Genomic DNA, 25,712 nt, shown 5'->3' on the forward strand with positions numbered 1-25,712 from the left:
TAATGGCTGGCTTGCTCCAAGCAGAGCTCTTCAGTGCAGTTCATAACAAAGCCAGAGCTGCGGAGTCAGATGGAAGAACCTGGGTATGGTGCTTCAGCCTCGTCACAGGCCATCTTCTCTTCAGCAGTGTAGATGAGCCCTCTGAGTTTCACTTCGCTGCAAGTCCCACCACCACTGAGGGTAGGCTTGCCTGATTCACTAGATTGTCTCCTCCTGCTCTGATCATAAAGCAAAGGGTGGTGCAGCACAGGCAGGCTCCTTGGGGACCTCTGCTCGCATGGGTGAACATGGGATGGCCCCACAGAGACAGAGGACTGATGAGGGGGTAGAAGTGGACCCAGTGTCTTCATAAATTTCTGGTTTCTGCATGCTGGTTTACATGCTTCAGCAAATAACACATGGTTCTATCAGCAGAGTGTGTTTGTCTTTGGCTTCTGTTTGACACTTCCACTTGCAAAATTGCTACAGCTGGAGTTGTAGGCAAATGATTTCTTTATTATTCATAGCAGCAGGTGCTCCAACAGCCTTTTGGCTAGAGTTGTACTCTTTTGGTCCATGGTTTCTATATATTTGATTAGTTTGTGCCATGCTGCTCAGATGGGATGCTAGTCCTCCAGTAAATGTATTTTGTTATACAATCAGTTATATAGTGCATTATCATTATTATTTCCATAAATCACTTTTAGTTGGCAGCCTTCTGTTTCCATTTGGGATCATTCCAGCAACAATTTGCATCCTTTTTGTGTGGCATCCTAAAAAGATTTTGGAAGTTAACATAGCCTGGGTTTGATTTTAATAGCTGGTGCCCTTCTGGCTGTACAAGAACACAGAAACTGGCTATCCATGCAAGATTGACGTGTTTATTTCAATTCACATATCGTTAATGTATTCTTCAAGAAGTGCTTATCCCAAGATTCAGTATGGCAATTTAGGCACCCGCCTCCACTGTGCTTATGCCAGAGTCATGATGCTAAAAATCTGGTGCCTGTCCCCAACAGGGTGATTGAGAACAACATGGCTGGCTGCACACTGGAGGGACAGAGTGATATGCCTCACTCAGAAAGGCATCCCAAAAAGCTGGCACACTGATGTGGGACCTGCCTGTCCCTTTCCAACCCACACAGCCTGTCTGACTTTCCCACTCCTTTATGGAAGTGAGATGCTTCTGCTAAAGCCCACTCCTGAGGGCTCAGCACCGACTCTTTTTAAGTGATGCTGATAGAGAAATTTTGGCTTGTCGTGCTGTAGTTCTGCTCCTTAATCTTTGCAGAATGGGCCCATGTAGAACGTCTTAGGAAATAAGATGAATTTCCTCTTCAGCCAGATGGGAATCAGAAGTACATTCTCCGTTTCTAGGCTGTAGAAGACCCAGGAGGAGATGAATCCTCCAGCCTCTTTAAGAGCACAAGCAGAATAGTTCTGGCATGAGGGTCTGTGCAGGTAGCACAGAGTCTGACACTGGTGGGGCCTCACTGAAGAAGGGGGCTCAGCTTCAGTCTCTTCAGGTATTTTACCATCACTGAGCTAAAAATCAAAAGGGAGCCTGGATGAAATCTATGCAAAACAGTTCAGTCCAGGCAAGCACACAGCAGTGTGCAGGAGCCACATGTGGCTTTGGCTTGGAGCTAAAGCAAAGCTACAAATTGCATTAATAAAACCTTTTTTGGACTCAGCCACTCATTATTTTCCCATCTAGAAGTGACCACCTCACTTGCTCTCTGCTGGCTAAAGACAGGCTAACTTCAGCTGCTGCTCAGGCGGACCTTCAAATGGAGCAAGAGGCTTTTTTACAATGAAATTGCCTTTCAGAAGGCCAAACATCTGAAGTCTAGCTGTGATTTTCCTATTATTAAGAAAGATGCTTAACCAATTCAGTTCTGTGCTTAGAGGAGGAATTTTCCAGTATCTCAGTAAAATTCTTCACTAAATAAAAGGTAAATAAAAACTGTGCTTTTATAGACAGATTCTTATTAAGGCTGCAGAGGCAATATTGGCTGAAGAGATAACAGAGTGCTTGGTGCATCTGATGGAAAGGTGCAGATGGTTGTCCATATGGGGACAAGCAGATAACGAGAACAGGGAGCGTGTCACTGCAAGGCACACAAGTGTCAGCCTTTTCAGCTGGCTGCAGACTGGGCACTTCACACCTGTGAGTTCACTGGTATCTGGAAGAATCAGTTCAGCCTTCTGTTTAATTTAAAAAAAATAATAATTAGGTGCAGTTTCACCCCTTATGCCAGTTTCATTCACAGGCTACATTGCTAGGAAAGTTGATAGATCCAGCATATGAAAGGAGAATGGGTGATATGCATTTAATCACTAGCAACAACATCCTCATTTTGGTACTGAAACTTATTAAAGAGAATATGGACCAAAAGGAGCATCCAAATATGGTGTTAATGGTACCAGTTTCAGTTAGCATGGCAGGCTCGTAGCAGGGAGATGAAAAACATGAAGAAAACAACATGACAAGCCAGTTTGGCCACATCCCTCAGGCAGGTCACAGATGGACAAGAACCATCACTCTGCCGCTCCACGTTGCTATAGCCACAGTGTCCTCTATTTCCTGCCTGTCAGTACAGCTGCCTACGTGGCTTGCTGGTGGCCTCACCAGCACTGTGAGGCACATTCAGCCATGTTGCAGTGTGCTGGACCTCAAATCCCTTCAGGAAGTACCCTGCTTGGGCCAGAGATCATTCCTAAGCTCACTCCATGCTAAACAGGTGAACTTGGCTTGGGAATGGGCACCAGGTTGTCCTTAGCAAACAAAACAAGATATTACCTATGATTTTTATTGATGAGCTCTGTATTTTTTGCCTTGTGTAAGGTGGAGATGATTAATAATGATATAAATTGTCATTCTGAAATGTGAAACTTATTTAAAGGGAAAAAGAAAAGCATAATTATTAAAGGATTTTTTTTTCTTACAGGTGCTGTTTCAGAAGCTGTGTAAGCAAAAAGCAGGTAGGACACCGCATTACTTCTTGAAATTTCTTGATGGCCTGTGTAGACACTCATGCATTGATAGAGGACCCATAGGAATCTCTGCTATTAGTGCAGTTGTTACAATCACTTCCACACTGTTGTTCGTAATGTAGTGGTGTAGAATATACATGGTTCTTAGGAAAGCTGATAATTCAGCAACTTTTGAATTACACTTTTCAAGGTGAGTTCTGAGATATCATGGATAAAACTAAATATTTGTTGTTGGTGTCAGAGTGGGACTAAAGTGCTTGCCATAGCATTGGCACGTGTGAGGCGAGTCAGTCAGAGCAGTAAGAGGAGTTAAAGACATGGATTCCCTGAATCCCACATTATCATGCCAGGAGCTAAGGAAAGGTTTGGATAGGCAGATACACACACAGAGATCCTGATTCAGCAAGATACTTAACACACAATTAAACCCGCATTTAACAAACAAAACCAATTCATTGCAACCAGGCATAAGCAACTGCTTGGATGATTTGCTTAATTGAGGGTATATGTCCTTATTAAATTGTAATGAAGCACAATTAAGAAATAGAGAGAAAAGAAATTGCTTCCCAGAATATGGGTTACTGGAATTTAATAACAGCTCCACAGTTTTGCAATAAGAAACGTCTCCAAAGTCTAAGTGAATCCTCATTCCCACAAAAGCTTTTGCCAGCTAGAAATATTTCAGTCATAAAACAACTGACCTCCGGAGTCACCCATTTCCAACTGTTTTTTCTGTTTTGTTAGTCAATATCTATGCAGTGTGTGTCAATTAAAATGAAAGCAATTGGATATCGTTATTGTAATTATCCCTCTGTCCCTAGATGACTCTGCATCTCTTTTTTTGGCCTGAAGGACTAGTTTAAGCCAGTTTGCTAACTCAGTGGTTTCTTCTTGGTCAGAGTAGCATCTGCCTCTGCTCTAAATTGCATCCTCAGTTCTTTCCAAGGGCCACCTTAATTCGGTTAGAAACAGATGAACAAAGCCTTTTGCAGCCGATGTCACTGATTCAATGGCTCTGCTGGCAAACATGCTGACGTAGCAAAATGCCAGAAACCCTGGCCTAGAAAACACCAGTCTCCGTAGGCAATTTCACCCCATGTACTTGGGTCAATAAAACATGAAGCTGTGGAGCACAGTAGAAATAGAAGTATTTTCAGTCAAGGTCTGTGCACATCAACTTTTTATGCTTTATGAATTGTATGTGGATTTATTCCATGATGTTATTTGCCAATGAAACATATGCCTGTGCTTTTCCAAAGCTAAACAAATCCCATCAATTCTGAGATTGATTTAGCAATTGTTTTTTTTTTATTGTTTTAATTGCTTGGATCAAAACCTCTCTGTGACACCAAAGGCTTAGTTTATAAAGCAACTGATTATTTTAGCAGTGGTCCAATTTTTGACTATGATTAATTTTTTAATTGTTTTACTTTTATGATAACATTAACATTGTCACCGAAAGAGATGAAGTTTAACACCCATCTTTACAGTAGAACATGGTGGTTGAAAATATGATAACTACAGGCATGAAAGATGAATGGCAGGTCATTTTCTGACACAGTTTGGTCACTGAGGTGGAACTTTAATCATGGAAATCTAGCATATGGTCAAACTGGTAATAAATTTATCATTAAAATGCTTCTGTCAGAAAATGCTTATTTCTTCAAAGTGAACCATTTTACAGGAAAAGGTTAGCATCCTGTAGTTTCTATTTCAAATAATTCCTGTAAAATTGGTGTGCACGCCTTGACATGTGATGATCTAAACAGTTTTCAAAGTGAGAAGTTTTGATTTTTCTTTGGGTTTGAAACTTTTGGCCTAGAAATTTGTTACGTTAAAGCACTAAAAAAAAAAAAAAAAAAAAAAATTAGAAAGAGAGAAAACATGATTGAAATTACCATAAAAACCAAATTTATGTTTTGGACTGCAGGACAGGGTTCCTTCCAGATTTGTAGTTCCTGAACATTTCTGATATTTTTTCTGTTTTCTGGATGAGAATTTTTTTTCTGTTTTGGAATGTCTTGCATGAGAAAAAAACCCATCCTGCCCATATTGGCCACATACAGAGTGCAGCACTCTTCTGCTCAAGTTCATCTTCTTCACCACTTTCCTCTTTTTATTGCTTCTCATTCTTCATTTCTTCTTCTGACCTCTTTCTTGGGACAAGCTCTCTCAAACTAGAGCTCTCAAAGCCCGGAAGAGTCATTTCCCAGAGTACCATTCGTTTGTAGTGGGGCAGCACCCTGCCCTCCCACCATACAGCATCAGCCATTTCGGACGGAGACAGCCCCTCTGGCCCCATTCAGCACAGGGCGGCTCAGAGCTGCTTGCAGCCAGGGTAGGTGGATCCTGCAGCCCTTTTCCCAGGACTGGGCTGTCCTTGACTTCTAGTCATTCTCCATATTTGTGTGTGAAAGAGAAAAACCCTGCCCTTTGGACTGTTGTTCTCTCTTGCTTCAATTTTATTTTACTTTTCTAAAGCTTTTTAAACAAATAAATGCAATATTTTGGGGCTTCCATTCCCTGGATTTGCAGCAGGTGTCTTACAGTATATTAAGCAGAATACTGTCCTAAGAAAAGCTGCAGCTGCACAGACCCTCAGCTACCCCAGAGAACCTCCTCTGAAGAACCACTATAGCTGGCAATTTTGCTGCCTGCTAGCCAGGCCGAGTACTATTATTTCCAGATGTGGTAACACTGGTTGTTTTAACAGTGCATGCACTGGAAATAATGATGTTCTGACCATTTAAAAAATTGTGCATTGGGAAAAATATTAAATAATGGTAAGATGTGACTCTACAAGCATGAATTTATTCCACTTTCTGTTTTCTTTAATAGTGTCAGGGAGCAGCATGAGCTGGTAGCTCCCTGGGGACGAGGGCCAGACATAGGAACAGGGCCAGACATGGCTCCAAGACAGCCAGGCAAGGCCCCAGGAACAGGGGTGGGTGAAGGATGGCATTGGGTGTCAATCTGCAGGTTGGGTCCTGTGGCCTGGTAGGGCTGTGGCAGAGCTGGAGAACAGCCCTGATGCAGCATCATGGGGCTGGGACGGACAGCCCTGGATTGGGCTGAAATGAGGTTCCACAAAGGCTTGGAAATTTAATAGCACTGTAAAAACAGTGCTATTAGGAGTTAGAGCTGGGTTGCAAACTTGGTGTCACCCACGCTCTTTAGGATGTAGTTAGCAAAGTGCAAGGGACAGTTGCAAGAGTCCTCTTTGGAGTGGAAAAGCTGTTTTTCATGTAGGCAGGCTTATCCTTGGTCTGTCAGTTAGCAAGTTGTTGGCTTTCTGTAGAAACTATAGACAGGAAGACAATTCACACTTGTACTGCTTGTATGTGATGGCATGAATAATCAAGTTTTATGAATATGTAAAAATATTCTATTCTGTGGCTTTACCAAGATGTATGAAAATGCCAGCTTCATCCACTGAATCGTTTGAGAATGAACATGGCTATCCTGGTGGTGTCTGTGGTTCCAACCATTAAACCATGCTGCTGCTGTCATTAATAGATGATGTCATTAATAGGACTGCCCCAGTACCATTGCTGTGCAATGGACCACTCTGTTCAAGTCATCATCGTTAATGCTTTTCTCATATTGCCAGCTACATAACACCAAACCCCATCTGCACCACCTATCTCTATTCTGCATTTGTAACCCAGGTGGTCCTAATTGTCTGCTGTGGTACCTCAGAGAACACCTTGGTTAGCTGCTCCTCTTGCTGGGTTTTATGCAGCCTGCAGCAGTCACTATTAATGCCTCGCTGACTGGTATGCATCCTTACTATCTCCCAGTATCTCTCTTAGTAAAAATCATCCTATTCAGCTTGAGCATTCTAGCTGCCTAATGTATTTTAAAGTTATCACCACATAGCTCAAGATGACTAACACAGAGCACACTTCATCACTGGTAAGGAAAATGAGCTTTTACTTTGCTGACAAAATTCTGAAGTCAGATTAAAAGCTGACACATCCTGTATTTTAGTGGTATGTATGAAACACTAAATATAGCAGCGTGCTCGTGTATTTGCTGATGCATGGTAATGTAGTCTGGAGCAGACAGCAATGGGCTAGCAAGGAAGATGGTGCACTGCAGTAAGATGATAAAATCCTCATGTGACCTTGGCCATTTCAGAAGTACTGCATGGATAATTGTGCATCCTTGGCTGATATACTACAAAAGTCAAACAGAGGTAGTTTGATCCCAGGGCTTTAATGAATAGCCTGATCCTGCAATGTTTGTCCAGGCATAATGCTAATTGATTTCAAGGAGAGGTCTCCATGGTGTAAGAAACCAGCACTGTGCTATATAGGAGCTGTATATGACCAACTGCCAACAAAGGGCCTGATTCTGGGAACTGAGAGGGTTGAAGCTGCAACTTCATCTTGTTAGAAACTGCAGGTGCTTGATTTGTCACCAGATCAAACCCACGTACATTTGTTCCCACTGGTTACATATTTTTGTGTTTCCTTGGTCATAAAAAGTTTTATGCTCATGTTTATATTTTACCTTTGCTGCAGTCCCTGGGTAGGAGTTATGAGTTAATCATGCTGTAAACAGGAAAATGGATGTAGCTCACAGAACCATAACCTGTACTGGGGTTTTCCTCCTGCTCATGGGGAGATGGAGAAGGCGATCTCTTTCAGCCTTTCACACGCCGCAGATGCTTGGCAAGTGTGCTGGAGGTGGAGCTGAGGCTGCGGCCTTGAGGCCCCTTGTCCCATCCTGTACAGGGAAGAGCAGCAGCTGGGGTGGACATTCTGCAGTCCTTCCCAAGACCTAGACAGAGGTCTCATGAGGTCATTACTCCAGCTACAAGAGTTTACCCAAGATGAGAACCTGACCTGAAATAACTAGAGAAAACAAAACATCCTCATCCAATGATCCCATGCATTTACTAGAAAGCAGAGTGTGGTCACTTAGACGTTTCCAACACAAAGTGGAGATGCTTACTTTGGACTGAAAAAGGAACAGGCTGTTTTCCTCAGCAGTGGTACAGTGGAAGTAAACTAGTGAATAAACCCAGCTGTTTGGTGGCCTTGGCCTGTTAACTAGTTGAGCTCTGTATTGCTCAAATTAGAAGTAGGAAGACTTGGTGCTTTCTCTGCATTCAGTGCTTCAGAGAGTTCTTTCATTTGTCTCTTGTTCTAACTTGTGTACAGTGCCAGTTTGGCTCCCAAAATGAGGCACTGAGATTGCCTCTTCCTGCCTACGTGTTCCTTTCACAATCAGAAATGATAGAATTCTTTGTTCTTCTGAAAGGCAGATCTTCACTACTCAGCTCCTACTGATGTATTGGAGTGGCTGAGGGCAAACTGTGATCCTAAGCTCTCAAAAGCAAGAGGAAAATGAGAACCCTTACTATATATATCTCAGGATATTGCTGTTTCTAAAAAAAAAAAAAACCCAACCAAAAAACAACACCCCCCCCCAAAAAACCAACAACAGAAGTGAAGATTAAAACCAAAAATCATGTATGTTTACTGGTTTAGTATGTGAATTATAGACAAAAGCTTGATCTGTTAAGGAATACTCTGAATTTTATATAAGATGCTTCAGAAACAATGAAGCAGTCATGTATAAAGGTACTTCATAAACATATTAATACTCAACGTCATTCTAAATATCTCCCTCCATTTCCCTGCTCAATAGTTCTTTCTGTAACTTTGATTTTCCATCAACATTTTTAATAAGAAAGAAAAATATTGAAAAGTCAAGAGCTGGTAAATGTTAAAAATAGTATCTAATCAATAACTGTACAAAATATAAGTGGCTTCAGAATGAAGGTACTATGAACATTTTTCCTAACTCTTTTTTGTTTACAGGGGAGCTGAGAGCTGAGCACTAAAGAGCTGATAGAAGGGCTTGGGTTTGTAACTACTCTTGAGGCATAACAGGAATCTTGCTGTAAATGGCAATCGGATGCAAATTGATAAATTGCTGTAAAGTTTTGCCTCTGTTGGAATTAAGGGGTGTTGGTTTCCAGTAACTAAAGTCAGACATTAGGATTCTCAAGTGTTTTTCTTCTGTGACTGAACAAATGTCTTGCAAAGGTTGTGAACAGGCAGCCATATTCAGCTCCATTGATCCTGAGCAAACAACTTCAAACTGGCATTTTCCAAGAGTCATGTCAGAGGCCACATTTTGGCATTTAACATTTATTACAAAAGTAACAAATGCCTGGAAAAATTTCACTGAATAATAAAAAAATCTAGTATACCTGTTTTCTGTTTCAATTAGACCTTTCCCTCAGACCTCTCTGATAACCACTGTGCAAGACATGTCCTTGTGTTTTATTTCCTGGGCAAGGTATAACTTCAAAAGTTTGGAGATTAGACATTTTAAAGTTTGCAAGCAGCAAAATTAATCTTTAGTGTTGTATAATTCTAACTAAGCATTACAGCTCTGACACATGCACATGGAAGAATGAGTTATATAGTAGGAGTCCTTTGTTTTCACAGAAAGTATTCCTAATGGGTAGCAGTTCCAGCAATTTTAGTGTTTCTCATTAGAAAACATTTCCCTCATGTAACAGATCTCTAGGTTTTTTTGTTTGTTTGGTTGGTTTTTTTACTATTTAACCATTTAGGATCAATTCCTTATGATTAACTTTTAAGGTTTTGTGCTGTATTGGAGTGACACATAGCTCCTCTCTGAAAGGCTCAGGACACAAGATCGATTCTGCACTGTTTCCTTTTTTGCAAGTCAGGCAGGCAAACACAGAGAAATGCTTCTGGCTGGAACATATGTTTAATCTAAGTTATTTGGGGCAATGAAGCTATCGAACAAAGCAGCCAGCTTCTGACCTTTTGCAACAGAAGACCTTTTCTTGGGACCGTACTCAGGCCATGACACTGTTTCATGCTATTGAGCAACCTGCCATGGTGCAACCTCTGCTCAGAGGAGATGACCACAGCACAAAAAGACACAGCATCTGTGTAGCTGTGACTGGCTATGGCCAGAGATACCAGTTTCCACTTCCATGAGCGCTAGAGAGATGAAACCTTTTATGGCTGCTCATGTTAGAATTGAATGCAGGATCTCAACACCTTGCAGGTGAGTAATAACCACATTAACTTGAAAGAAGTAATCACTGCATAAGCTTCTCCCTAAATATAATGGAACCACTAGAGGAGGACAAAGAGCTGTGTAGTGTTAATGTCAACTACAGGGGCACCTTCCTAAGAAACAGGAGAGTTGCTATAGCAAGCTTTTCAACTGAAAACCATCCAGTCTCTGCCCTTCCTGTTGTCTGTATTAGATTCCATCCAGACCGGCAAGTTCCTGTGACAGAAATGCACATAGAGATGCTGGTATTTATTGAGCACTCAGCACAAGGAGAAAACAAATTAGTAATTTCCACCATGCTGTCAAGCCACAGCTGAAATGCAGCAACAGGAGGAAGCCAGAGCTGCATACAAGTGCAAAAGATATGCCAAAGCCATCCCATGTATAATTCCATTGCATATACTGGCATTTGTCAGTTGTGATTTTGGCTCTCTGTCTTCATGAGGGCAGAGCAGTAAGAAAGGCAAATTCAAGAAAATGGATGGCCAGAAGGTTGCTTTACACTTGGGTATTATTAAGTCATACAATCATAGAACACCAAGTTGGAAGGGATATCAAGGATCATCTGGTCCAACCTTTTTAGGCAAAGCATGACCTAGACTAGATGTCCCAGCATCCTGTCCAGCCAAATCTTAGAAGTATCCAACAATGGGGACCCACCACTTCCCTAGGGAGATTATTCAAATGGCTGATTGTTCTCATTGTGAAAAATTGTCCTCCTGTGTCCAGCTGGAATTTCCCCAGGAGTAACTTATGTCTATTACCCCTCATATTTTCCATGTGACTTCTTGTAAAAAGGGAGTCTCCATCTTCTGTGTAGCCACCCTTTAAATACTGGAACATGGTGATAAGGTTTTCCCTGAGCCTTCTTTTCTCAAAGCTAATCAAACCCAGTTCTCTCAGCCTTTCCTCATACGGCAGGCTTCCCAGCTCTTTGATCATCATTGTGAGGGCCCTTCTCTGGACCCTCTCCAGCCTGTCCACATGTTTTTCTGCATAGTGGGGACCAAAACTGAACACAAGATTCCCGGTGTGGACTGACAAGAGCTGAGTAGAGAAGGAAAAGCCAAGTACAGTGGGATCTAAAGTGGGTCTGAAGCTGCTATTCCAACCTTGGTGAAGTGTTGGCTTTTGACATGAGGTCTAAGAAGGTAATGGCTTTAGACTTTTGTTTGAAATTTGTTTATATTAGGTACATACCTACCCTGGAATATTTCTCAATTTCCAAGGCTATTAGGTATGTCAGGACAATTTGTTTTAAAGGAGAAAGACAATTTTTTCCCTGGTGTAATTCTCGTGAAAACTAATGGTTTTACATCAGAGTTGGCTTAAACATCAATTCAGTGATGGTTTAAAATTAAGCAGTGTGATTGAACAGTTAAGAAGCTGCCTGGCGCACTCTGTGCAAGGCATAGGTCTGCCTGATGATCACCACGCAGGTTTATAGTATGAGCTGCAAATTTTTAAATAGGAAGGACAGACTGTGAAGTGTGCAATATTTGAAATTTGGTTTGGATGACTTCTATGTGGAAATATAAAAGGAAATGCTGCATTTATTTTTAAGCAAAGTTGAGGAAAAAATAACTTATTCCACAAACTACAGTCAATAATAGATATATTTTTATATATTATATATATTTTTATTATTATTATTTGAACAGTTACAGTTGTCATTTTATATGGCTTAATAATAACTTTCCTTTTCTGGAATTCTTGGCTTACTGGAGTTCTAAAGATATATCCTTACTTTAAATTCAATCCTTACTTCAATATATGATTACATGTGATATGTAATTAACACTAAGATAACACCTCCCCCTGAGAAAAACTTACTTACAGAAGTCAGGAAAATGCCCATCTGTAAGTAAGACCGAAGGTATTAGATTGGTTGAATGGTTTTCAAGTTCACATTTATTGATTTCTTTTTAAATTGCCTTAATTCTGAGAAGTTAACTGATTCTAGTATCAAATCTCGCAGGTTTATCCTGTAGAATATTAAGGATTCTTCCTTTGGTAGAACCTGTGTCAGCTGCAGTCACCAGCCACTTGGTGGTGTTCGGATCAGTCTCTTAGTGATGCATTTATACCTGTATAGAAAATTATTTATACTTGTAAAGAAAAAAAAATACTCTCCACTTTTCACAGCATTTCAGAATCAAACAATTCTTCTACGCAGCTGAGGAAATCAGAAGCTTAGTAACATTATATTTCATAAAATGTATATAGTTCTTTTAGCAAAGTCTTAGAACTACAGTTTACTTGGACTGCTAATTAAGTCATTTAATATTTTTAAATTGTTGGTACTAAGGTAGTAACAATGGGCCTCAGGCCTGGAGAAGTGTCCTTCTGAGCACCGTACAGGCAGAATGGGAATCCTTCTCTCACAAACCTTACAGCCTTCCATTATCATCGATGTTTTTTGTACAAAAAGGTGGCAGTTGAAACTTTCACATTTTTTTCTAATCAGCATTCAAATCATTTGTCAAGAGCTTATTTTCATGCGTGTTGGTCCATAAGCTGATTGGTGTCCAGGTGTTGGTCCCCATCCTGCCGGGTGCTCTTTGCTGTGCCCGTTGCCCATGCTGAGCTCGGCACCAGGAGGAGCTTATGTTAGTGCTGCGGTTGTATGGAGAGCATCGATATCTGCTCATGCACACCAGAGTGCTCATCTGAGGTCTTAGCATTTTCTCAGCCAGCAGCAGGTCAAGGCTTCTTAGTATAGAAGAATCAGAGCACAAGTGGCTTAAGGCCCAGGATGTTGGTGGTCCACTGCTGCCAAAGATGGAAGGATCTGGGGTGCAACAGTATGAAGGAGACACTCAGGGAACTATTTCTTTTGTGCCTGCTTCCCAAAGCAGTGGAGAGGGAATACAGAAAGGAATAATTACAACATCCCACAACTGACTGATCTTCCTTACAGTCTTTCCCAGCATTACTTGCCTTACTATCCATGCCAGGCCCCCCTCAAGAGAAGCCACTGGCTTTGATTTCCATGGCCTTTTAGTAGGCAAAGCATGCACAGGGCCATAGGCACTCAGGCATCACTAGCAGACTGCAGATGTTGGCATCTGTTTGTTTTATAAACGTATAGCACATAAAGTTAGCATTGCTTTTCACTCTCTTTCTTTTCTTGTTGGCTCACCAATATGTTGTCAAAATCTTCAGTTTACAGCTCTCTTGTCTCTCATTTTGTTACAAAAGTGGAAGATGAGTTTCCAAAGTTAAACTAAACTTCTGCTATATATTTTCACCTATTTATAAGACAGACAGAACTGGTACAGCACATTCAATGGCTGGATGATGTATTGGAGAACTCAGAATATTCAGTAATGTAATTTTAAATACACCTTTTCATTTTTTGGTTTTGTTGCTGTGCTTCTCTTCAAAAGCTCCATATCCTTGGAATTTTTTAAGCAGTAACAACAACCATATAGGGATGATATCCAGAGAGTAAGCTGCACATAGGTAAGTGTGTACATACAGAAATATGGGAGAGTGCCTCTAACTTGCTGTGATGTGTATATGGCACATTGATGTAATTATAGTATATTGTGCTTCCTTAGGTCTTGATAGACCCTGTGTCTTATGAGCGCTGTGGAGGAAATAACTTTAATCTTGAAGTGTTCATTTGCAATGGCTGCACTTTATTCTTACGCAACACAATTTGGATGGGCACAGAGAAGTCCTTTCCAGTCGTTTTGTTCCCTTGGGTTTGATCCTCTTTTTACTGAAGTCTGGGACACACTGTCCTTGACAATGTCAACAGAGGCCAAGTGGAGCGATGAAGTACTGGAGTTCTGTTGCACAGGGCTGCGGGGTTGTGGAGTATGCATTGCTGTCCTCTGGAAACAGAGCCACCTCTGTTTACAGCCCTAGGCTTATTTCATCACCATCCTTTTAGATGTGACAGAAGAGCAGCTCCTGGTTTTTGACAGGAAACACTCCCCCACACCCACTTTAGACTCTTTCCTTCTCTTTGCCTCCTCTCCTATGAGCAAAAACTTTGTCAAGAAAGCACGTTTGTTTGGGCCTGGAACAGAGGCAGCTGATACTCAGCTAGTTATTTTGATAGCCTGGCTGGTAGGGTTGGGGGAACAGATAATGTCGAGATTTCCTCTGCATTCCAGATCTGTTTTCCTCCTACAGTTAGCAGGCGGCGAGTGTGACTTTTCCCACTCAGCTTTTCCCACAGTCAGTAAGACTTATCTGACAATGGAGTTAGTGTCAACTGTCCAAAACTAACTAGGAGATATCTTCCTTTCACCACTCCTGTGCTGTTATTGCTTATCAATGTCACTCTGCAGCTTAAATGACTGGTTAATTCACAGACATACTGAGACAAATTCTCTTCTGTTGCAGCTCCATTGAGTTCAGTGGAGTTAACACTGGGAATGAGTTTGGCCATAGGTGTCTGAAAAGCACAAGTGGTAGGAATGTGATACTAACAGAAGCAAGAGACATGCGACAGTCAAAACAAAAAGGAAGCCCTAAGCTTTGGCAAGATTCCCATTTCAGATTTCTGGAGTGTGATCCAACAAGGTGTTCATGTTTTACAGCTGGTGCTGCAAGAGAAAAGTTGTTATTCAACAGCAAAATAATTCCAGTGTCTCCACATAAAAACATAGCCCATGTTAGAAAAGAACAAAAGGAGAAATAAGTCATAGGATTTCAGAACACAAATTCCGTTGAGAATCATGAGGACTGTGCTTTGAAATCTATTAGAGATTTTAAAAACGACTAGAATGAAACCAAAACATACTTAACCTGAGATTTTTCAATTGAGCCTACAATGGTTAAATTCTGAAATCCTATTAAAATTCCAAAGAAACAGGAAACATGAGATGGAACTGATACCTCCAGCTTTACCTACAGTCTGAGATGGCTTTCTAAGCACCTGTTCCGTCAGTGGCAGGAGAGGCGTTTTCAGAGTGTAACATCTTCTTCAGCTGGATCAAGTCCTCCTCCCGGCTCTGCAAGCTCTCTAAAGCCATGCATAATACTCCCTCTCTACCCTTGCAATCAGAACAATTTCTTGCTTTTCCTTCTGCTGGTTAATGGACCTATCATGGTCTATCATGACATCACCCATGGGTTGTGTCGTCTTGATTGGCTGAGGATTAGCAAATTTTCTCGATAGTAAGAAGCAAGGTTTAAAACCTGAGAACCAAAAACTGAAGTTCCAGATTCCTGTTTATGCCTTTAAATAAATCACCTGATTTTCAGAAAGGATTTCAGAAGTGGCTGATGAGTGGTAAGCACTTTTGAAAATCGGACAGTGACTGAGGGTGTAAGACTTAGGGACATAGTTTTTAAAATCATGATTCTTTTGTGCCTGGACAAAGTACTTCCAGATATAATGCCTGGATGTGAGTGCATTCTGGAGTCATCTTTGCAAATAAGAAGCAGTGTCAGAAATTGAGCTGAAAGCTAAATAGCTAAAAATTGAGCTAAAAGTGTTGGAATACACTCATCGCTTCAGCTGTCCAAGGCAACTAGAATGATACCCATATTTAAAGATGAAGTCATTCTGGGCAGTAAAAATAATTACAGCTTCCCATATTAATTATCATAGATGTTTCTGAAAAAAACCAAACCCAAAGCACACTATAATATGCCCAGATGAGGATACATATGTAGGATCCAGTGTGACTCTGTAAAAGAAAAGAGAAACATCTTTGTCACAGAAAACCAGGAAGAGATAAAATTTATCTAGGCTTTCCAAACTAATATTCCAGCAATCTTCAAAAAAGAAAGGAAAGAACATGAGAAATCAGTGTGGGAAGGAAATGTTGGTCATAGCACATAAACTTTATAAAAGATCCAAAGACATCCAAATTAAACTTGTCAGTTTTCAGAATGAAGAGAGGCTAATAATAGGTTGCCTAGAAGACTTTTACTGGGACAAGTATCATTTAAAGCTTCATTATCTTGACAAGTGAGTGAACAGATGGCAAAATCTGTAGCAAACTCAAGATTTTCTGGGGTACTAAAGATTAGAAAGATTTCTGAGAACCAAATTCAAATCATCAAAGCGAGGTGGTCTGACAACCTCAAAGCAGGTGGGATTTCAATTTACCTAAGTGTGAGGTAATGCTCAGGAATGATCTGAAGCGTTCACTGATATTGCATACTTAATGAAGTGTTACCAGTTCAGAAAAATACCCAGGCAACATTATGGACAGCTTAATTAAAACAGCTCAGTGAAAGCAGCTGTTCAATTTGCGGTCCTAGTTGTGAAAGCAAATAAAATGCTAATTTATATGGACCATAAAGAACAGCGTTGGTATTATTATAATGTCATTGTAAAAATTCAGAGAACTATATCACAGTGATGTCCAGCATTGTCAGCATTACAAAACTGACTACAAAAAGTCAGAGAAGTCAGTGAAGAATGATGTGAACAGAAGATACAATCATTTTATTTAATTAATGAAAAAATGTTGCAGCACTAAATTCCAATTTACCTTTAAATCGTGGGGATTTACCTTTAAGTTTATTATCCAATAAACGCAAGATTCCAAACAAGTAGCCCCCTCATACTGGAATCTGTTTCCCCAATTAATGAGGATCATCAAATCAGCAAGGAATGGAGGGCTTTATGCTCACATATTAAGAAGAAACAGGGAAAGGGAAGTACCCACAGTAGGTGAATTTTTTCAGTGAAGCATATGGGTATTTTTATGATTACTTTAGCAAGTCAAGAACTTCACCATTAATGTGAGATTGTCACTAGGGTTTGGTCTATATGGTGGTGGGGTATTTTTTGTTTTGGTTTGTTTTTTTAAGAATGATTAGAGCAGTTCTTGTAGGAAGGGAGGCTATCCCTCTTGATTACGGGGGAGACCTTGAGCTTCATCAGTTCTGCATTAAAAGGGTAATTTATACCTGCGCAAAATAGGGTAAGAGCTTACTGTTGCTTTCTAGTACTATATACAACCCACTTTGTATTTATCATACCCGGATATGAGATGAGCTATAGGACAGGGGGGAGGTGGATAAATCCTAATCTATATAGGATAATATCCTCATCGGTAAAGGAAGATAATGTTTTCCAGATGAAATGGTATTTTTTTTTAATGACTTGAGTGACAGCAGTGAACTACCTTAGATCACTGCAAAACCATTTAGCGACATTTCAGAGTAGAAATTGGGAATAGCTTCCAATCTGAGGCATAAGAAAAGTAGATTTTGGTTTTCATATTTATTTATTACACTTTTTTCCCTTTTAGCAGTGACATTCGCTAAAATATTTTTAAGGCCTGAACTCTGAATATCTGATAATTTTGATGAAATCAACGTGAAGGATTACTTAGAATAAGTATTCTCTCTCAGGTAAATGGAGAAAAAACTAACTCTGCATAAGATCGTGATGAGTTATAATTCCTTTAGCACTTACTCTCTGAGCAACTTACATGGGGTTTTGTAATGTAAATTACAAAATTTTGTAATGTAAATTCAGAGAGGTTAAAAAAACCCTCTCCCAAATGTAGAACAATCTTGGATAATTACTACTGAACAGATTTATGTCAGCACAGAATGACAAAAAGCTGTTGAAGTGAGCCTGTGTGACAGAAGTATAAATAATAACATGAGCAACATCCGTACCTGCAGCACCACAGAGGTGTTCTAATATAATCCATAGGAATTAATTTCACTAGAAACCATTGCCACCTTGAAAACAATTACTTTGGAACCAGCAATACATGCAAGCAAAATAATAACTTTTTCTTGCCTTCTCGAACAGTCCTGAAAGCATATCTCCTTCATTTGCATGGCACTTAAGTCAAAGGGAATTGTGTTTGCAGAGCCTCAAAAAAGTGTCTTTTAATAATAAGAGGGGGAGTCGGGCCATCTAGAATAGAGTGCTCCAAGGGAGGAGTACACGGGGGAGGCGAAGCCTGTTCTGTTCTTTCTGGAATCAACTTTTCAAGTAATACTAAGTAAGAGATGTCTTTCTCTGGAAAGCAAGTGGTGCGTTATCAGTAGAGAGCAATGGCTGTGACCTCTGTAGTTGTTCTGGTCACATCACTGTACGCAGCAGCAGGTGATGGGGAAACACCTCCTCAAGCTCTCTCTGCCTTTGGTATGCTGGGCCAGCTACAGAGCACTCTTTGCTATTGCCTTTCTTGGGAATTAAATTGCTTTACCAAGTACGACTTTCAATCTCAAAAGAGAAAGGAAAAACATCTTAGTATTTTCTAGCTTTCCCCCATGGAGTTTGATGTTACTATTTATATAATAGTAATTTTATGTCACTATTAAAATTCAGTTCTGTGAAAAGCAAATGGGTGCATACGATAGATTTTTCCATCTTGCAGTCAGAAGTTGGAGTCTATTTGGAAGACCACAATAAGTTATACTTTGCATGTTGAACTATATAATGTGTCACAATCAAATTCTTTTACAGAGATTATAATTACACAGCAGCATATCAGTGCTCTCATAGTCTTCTGCCTACTATGCAGTAGCACCTTATAGTTTACCTCTCTGTGCCTATATGTAGTATAGTCCACATAAAAATGTAACATTGCTTGTTTCCAAGATACTGAATCTTGAATGAACTTATACCATTATGTAAACCCCTTCAGCCTACATGCAAAAGGCAGGGAGAGTGTAAGGAAAACTAAGGTGAAGAAGATACAAGTTTGGTGTCACAGGTATTTTTCAGACTTGCAGTTCACAGCTATGCTTTTGCCTACCTGATTATATGAAGCCAATACTGCAGCAATATTGGCCTTCTTTTGATAACATTTTTCTCCAGCACTTTCTATAAGGGTTTCAAGGGAAGTACTACAGGCCTGTTCATGTTTCAAGCAAAAAAAGTAGAACTCTCAGTAGCTCACAGTAAACCGTTCTCCATGTAGCTCTAAAAACTGAAACTGCAGTTGTTACTGCTGACTTGTTAATATAACACAGACATCGACATTTCCTGGTTACTGTAAACACTGAAATGCTTTTGGAGTTAATGGAATACAGGTGCTGCCTGACTACCAAAATGTTCTCACAGAAACAGGGACATTTTTGGATAGAAAGAGCTGCAGATCCACCTAGTCCAGCCCCTTCTTCACAGCATGAATATCCTGCTTCTCAGTGGGAATACCCAGATATGTTAAATGTCATGAAACAAGCATTCTTCCTGAGCTTAAGCTCCTTTATACTCACAGGAATGGCCGTATCACTTAGCTCTCTGGAACAGAGTTCCAGAGCTGAATGATGGAGTGGGCTTAGGCAGGCTCTGAGCTGGCTGGGAAACCTTTGGAACAGGGCTGTGGGAAATGATGCTTACAATCAAATCATCACCACCCTTTGTTTCACGTGACACTCAGGCAGTACTGCGAAGAGCCGATTGGCCCTTCTTTACTGTGGAAGCAAGAAGAAACTTAAAATTAGCCTTAATGATTCAAGATCTCGTAGAACTGTTCAGGTTAATAAAGTTGGCTTGGGACAAAACCAAATTTTAATTCTGATCATTATAATCTGCCTACCTGAAATTCTATCCCCTGTTGCAACTGGCCACAACATTCTTTATTTCCTGTCCAAAAACATTAGTAGCGTTGCATTTCAATTCTATTAAATATGTATATTAAAAATCTGTTAAATAAGTTAAAATAGTAGCTGTGTGACCAGTAATGAAGGCAACTCTCTAAAAATCCGTAGGTTGCAATATGCTGTTACTTGGCAATATGGTCCCATCAGGCAATAGCCTGGATTACTAGGAAAGAGTGTGTGTACAGGAGTATTTCTGTATCTGAAAAAAGTTTACTCTTATAAATAAATTGGTTTGCAGAAAATTCCATTGCATTGTTGTTAGATCCTGTTGTCAAGATTGATCATGTTTTCCTTTGTAATCCAGGAGAGTTATAAAAAAACTAACAAGCTCCCAGGTCCCTGAACCAATATCCAGATACGGTGTGTGCTAAATTGCCACTGACTGCTGCAAGGCTTTTTTGCACAAATGTTCCAATTATTTCTACTGTGATGGTAATAACAGTTGGAAGTTGGGAAAAAAAAAAATAATCTTGGTTTAGACAAGGTCCCAGTACAATATTAAGGAAATGAGCACTCTGAGAGCAAAGAAAGATGTAGTTTAGAATAATATGTTTTTGTCAAGCACCTAAAAAGTAGGGGAAAAATTAGTCACCAGAAGCTGCAATGAGAGGAACAGGGGCAATAATCTATGCTGAGACATTTTGTGTTTCAACATAGCTGCTCACTTTTTCAGGGGCATTTATCACCTCAAAATTTCAAGTTCTGCTCCAGTAAAAAACCACTGTATCTACACACATAAAATGTATTCCACTTTCCCAGTTGTCTAATAATTGAAGAATTGGCTACTTCTAACAGGGACTGGCTTTGCCCAGCCCAGGCTTTCATATCTGCAACATACTATGTTACAAAGATGTCCACAGAGCATTTTACGAAAGGAAGTGAAAGTTTATTGGCACTCAGTTTGTTTTGTCCATTCTTCTCTGCTATCTGAGAAATGTGGAAGGGCTTTTGTGGCTGCAGTTCTTCAGAATTTCAGCTGAAGTACCAGCTTTCTTGTCTACTGTTCAGTAAAAATGCTCTGTTCACCCAGCCAGTGATCCATCCAATTATCATTTGTGCTCGGTTACCTCCCTGTCTGCTTTTTCACCATTCTCACAGAATAGAGCATCCTCTACCTTGTCACACAGGGCCTTCACCTGGAGTTCATCATTCTCCTATTACAACTTAGGCTGAGTTAAGGACACTAGATGGGAGAAGTGGAAGGGTTATTAAATAATAATTTGCCAGAGGTAGATACAACCAGGATGTAAGATGGAGAGAAAAGTCCAAGTTAAGGTTGGCCAGAATGTGAAAATCCTGCTCCATGGTAAAACCAGGAAAGTGGCAGTTATTTTCCAGAAAAACTGGTATTTCTTTAATCTTTATTCTGTATGAAATTATTTTTTTGTCAGAAGGAATTTTCTAGGTGAAAATTTGTGGTTGCTGTAGGAAAAACTTTCATCCCATGTTTACCACCTCATCTTTGTTCTAACTTTCTTTGCGTTGATAGATACAATCTGGTCTACTTCAGTGCATCCCAAATGCAAATAATCTGGCAGTTCTCTACTTTCAGTATTCATTGAAGTTCATCCTGCCTTTATGTTGCATCAAGTGGAGGCTACTTGGCTTAAGGCTGAGGGCCCTTCCCTTCCCTAGCTATAATTTGTTCAGTATTAAAAGCTGGATTCCCACAGTCTGTCTGTACAGGATGCCAGTTTTCATTGTCTACTCATTACATTTTCAAACCCACATTTGCCACTTTCTCTAAAAGTGCCCCTCATGCTTGGGAGTTGATCCTCTGACTGTATAGAGATAGCACATTAACCTCCTTGGAGACCCTCTTGCTAACTCGCTTTGCGTCAGTCCCTCCAAAAACTTATTCTGGTGTGCTAACACCACTAGTTATTATTCTGGCCAGTATTGCTTTATTGTTCTCTTGTACTCCACCCTTCCTATCCCATTAGCTCTTCTCTCTACTGGTGCTTTGTTTTATATTTAGTTTGTAATCTCCTGAGGGCAAAGACTGTACTTTTGCTCCATCCAGTTTCTGGTTCTAAGTACTTTGATAATGCAGTTTATTAATAAGAATAATAATAAAGTGTCATCCTCTGTACGAACAGAAGAAAAGCTTAATTCCCCGCCACCCCCTCCATGCCAGTTTTAGCAAAGGAGAGGGAGCACAGTCAAACAGCAGATACTTTGTTACTGTATTCTGTATCTGAGCATACTTAGAGCCTTTTCACAGTGAATACTGCAAGAAGTCCCATTTACTTCAGCATTAATCACTGTGAACAAAAGTGAAAGAATTTGGCCCTCTCTAATGAAAGCCAGCAGTGCTCTGCTGCTGGCAAAGTGCAGAGTGATCCTTTCCCAGCACTTCAGAGAGCTGAAACGGAGAAGGATGAACAGATAGGTGCCAATCTCTTGATAATCCGGGAAAGAATGAAACTGCTTTATAATTGATCCTCATTAAAGCTACCTTAAAATGATGATAATTTGCATACATAAATAACAAGCAAGGAGAAAAGTGCCAGAGAACAAGCTGGAACATTTTGTCCTTGTTCACAATGATTCTTATTTTTCTCTATCCAAAATGTTTGTTTGTTTACTTAGATGTCAAAGAGGACACCTACTCATATGCCTTTGGTGCTCTTCACATAACTTCCAGCACAGAATTAGTATGCAATTCACTGCAGTCTGCTATTAGGAAAACAAGCAATGGAAAACCTCAAATCTTGTCTTCCTTTCCAGTGGTAACCCAGACTTACAACATCACATTCAGGACATTTAGCCTGTGATAGAAAACAAATTCCAGAGCTCTAGGACCCCCAAAGAGATAAAGATCATTGCCAAAGTTACAAATATTACTTGATGTATTTGTATCTAGGCTGCCTGAGCTACTATTTGAAGCTACAAAAGCACAGTAACACCATTTTGAGAATAACAAACTTTGAGAAGCTTCATTAATTCACAGTCCGTTCCTGAAGAATTAGATGTATTATAAAATCTGGTAATGCCCTGATTAGCATTAGACTGCATCAGTGATCTTGCAGTACTAATTGATTTCCTTTTGCTTATTATTGTTTTTTTAAGAGATACAAGTGTAAGGAGCTTGTGTGCTCCTTACACACACTAACCAAGGATGTACTCTTCTCACATTTTTCTCTGCAAGACATATCCTGTTTTGTTCTTCTATAAGCAGACAAATATTATGAAGTAGTTAAACTAACAAAAAATCCTGATTAACCATAATTAAAGACTAGAGGGAAGAAAAAGAGAGAAGTTGTACTTTCATCACAGTCTTCGCAAATGGCAAACCAAGATATAGTAATTTTTCTCTTTTCTTAGGCCCGATTCTCTTTTCACCAGATGCATGCGAGTTTTTACAGTGACTTTATTAGGACTAGATCAGACTGCATAATGGAATCTGTAACAAATTAAAAACCCACTGCTAATTAGAGGCCAGATTACTATGTAGTATCAATTAACTTGGCGTTTAATTACCATGGTGATTGGGAAGAACTATAAATTGCTAAATATATAATTAGAACATCAGACTTCTGTGCCACAGTGGCATAAGAGCATGGGTGTAATTAGCTTAGATTTTCCCTCAATATTCTACATGCTTGCAAGATTTTAAGACAGACAAGCACCACTTTCATTCCTGTCAATGTTCTGTTATCAATGAGAAAAAACAAATATCGTAGTTCAGCTTCTTTTAAGGCAACTGGGAATTTTCCCTTTTCTGCTCATCATATAGTGTTTTCACTGCAGTTACTGTAAGCAGAACCATTTTGACATAACTAGTATAAGCAGGAAAATTTCCGTTTCCACAGTTTCTGTGGAAAATGTGCTTCCCTTTTCTTTCCCCCAGAAATTTTATCCATCTTGTTCAGGATGTCAAAATGTTTCAAGCTGTAGACAAGAGCAGTGATCGGTTGGGTACTTATGCACTTAACCAACAGATGAAAATGCACGGAGGGAGAGCATAACTTTACCATTTAGTCATGCTTTCTAACATCCTAAAAGGAAGTGAAACATCTTTGACCTACAAATGATCCCTAACAGATACCTTTCTTCAAGCAGGTTGTGTAGAACAGCTCCTGTAACAGCAGTAACTGCTACTACTAGATGTAATACATCAGAAATACCTGTGTTGGTAACTCGATTTCTGAACAGCTGACTATGATTAAAGGCATAAAATAGGAATAGGCCAGTTGCTGCATGAGTTACTTTCTCATTACTCAAGAGCACTGTTTTCTTTGGGGAGAAAGGTACAGCATTTGATCTTGCTACTGGATTTAGTTTTCCACAATAAAGTACCTGAAATTAGAAAGACTTTTGTCAGTGCCTGCCACAGAGTTTGGTCTAGGCTTGCCTATTCAGTTCTGCTGCTGATTATGAAATACGGCCAGATCTCTGGAGTTTATCTTAATAACCTGTGATGAGATAACATGGTATGAGCAATTGTTAGCGTCTCATTGCTAATTAACTGCTTTCAGTAAACCTGGGATTCTAGGGACGTTTTTGATAAAGTAACATTTTCAAAAATGGTATAAAAGGGAAGAGAATATCTTTTGTTGTATCACTACATTCTGGCCATCATAGAAAGCAAGTGAAGAAAGGAAGATCTATCTTCCAGATAGGCTGGACACAGTAATAGGGCGCATTCAAGTGTGGCTGCCAGAAGAGCACTGTTGAAGGTTACTGTACCAACTGACATGGACTATTGTTTGTGGGTAGTGACACAGCAGCATGATGCAAAACCTTCAAAACTGATTTTATGATTTCACCTTTAAACTGTGTGTCATTAGTGAACTTTATAGGGCAGCTGAGTACAATGTCAGAAATTAATTTCTCTTCTCTACCTGGTTCCTAGCGGATAGGAGCACGTGGCAGAAAACAGGCATCATAGGTCTGATGTACCGGTAATGGCTGCGTTGGCAGGGAATTAAATAAGGTGAGGCAGAGGTCAGAGGCAGATTTAGGGGGAGAGAAGCTGGTTGTAGGAACTGTAATCCTCTCTTCTCCCATTAACATCAGCAGGTGTGTGCTCTGGATCATGGGATGTGGGAGTATTTACATAATTATGCTTCCAGATCTTGGATGCATCCGTCCCTGGAAAGCATCCCTTTTCTCATAGGAGTTTGTCCAGTCATTTGGAGGACACTGTAGCTGGAATTGCAGGAGAAGGAGTAACATACAAGGTCTTCACAAGTTCTGGCCAAACACATTGTCTCCACTGTATCTGATAAAGTAGAGTAGTTTAAGACGAACCTTTTAAGAACAGGGACAATGGAAAACAAATTCGCAATTGAGAGTAACCAGAAGATGTTGTTCAAACTGAGTGGTAACATGGAATACAGCTGTTTGCTCTTCACTTCTATGGGTATTGCTGACATGGCAGTTACGGTTTTAATTTAAACAAGATGGGGGTATCAATAATGTTTAACATAACTGCTTTACCAGGGCGTTCAGCTGTTTCAGTGCATGGCATTCACTTTCAGGAACATCAGCCTCTTCATTGCACAACACGAATACTCTGCAGAGAGTGATCAATAAGTAATGGTTTGTGACTAAATGAAATGAAGCCCCTGTTGTCGTTCTCAGCTATCAGACTCTGCTGCCAGTCATGCTGGGAACCATGCACTCCACTGGTAGTCCACGGAGGGAAGGACTGTGGCTTGAGCTTGGGTTGAGAGGTGGTAAACAGTGACCTCGGGAAGAAGAGTTTTCTTCTGGTAAAAGTCGCAGCATAGGTGAAGCATCTATTACATCTCCGAGAACAAGGCAGCCCGCTGTGGGCCAGGTTTTGTGTCACCTCGAGGCGGGCACCTCGCCCTGGAGAGACCGACACCGACTCTTTGCGGCGGGGCTCCCGCAGAGCTGCGCGGTGGGGCCGGTCGCTGTCCAGGGAGCGCGGCGGCTGAGGCGGGCAGCGGGGTGGGCGAGCGGGCAGGCCGGGGCTGGGCGCTGACAGGGGAGCGGCCGGGCAGCGCTGGCCCGGGCAGTTCCCAAGTGAAGGGCCACGGGCACAAGCGAGGTCCCCAAGCGCAGGCGAGGGGCCGCCCGGCCCGCGGTGGCCGGGGCCGTCGTTGGTGCCTGAGCCCGAGGGGCGCAGGGTCCCGGCCAGG

At 40.6% G+C, this 25,712-nt stretch overlaps 1 protein-coding gene across 1 annotated transcript in view; it reads left to right on the forward strand.

Moving 5' to 3' along the window:
• STARD13 (StAR related lipid transfer domain containing 13) overlaps positions 1 to 25,712 on the forward strand; it is a 249,435-nt gene that overhangs the window by 80,657 nt on the left and 143,066 nt on the right. The window contains exon 4 of the mRNA XM_030475577.1: positions 2,931 to 2,964. Coding sequence (XP_030331437.1) covers positions 2,931 to 2,964 — 34 coding nt within the window. The remainder of the gene's footprint in view (positions 1 to 2,930; positions 2,965 to 25,712) is intronic.

The sequence above is a fragment of the Strigops habroptila genome, chromosome 2 (assembly GCF_004027225.2).
Source record: "Strigops habroptila isolate Jane chromosome 2, bStrHab1.2.pri, whole genome shotgun sequence".
Lineage (NCBI taxonomy): Eukaryota > Metazoa > Chordata > Aves > Psittaciformes > Psittacidae > Strigops > Strigops habroptila.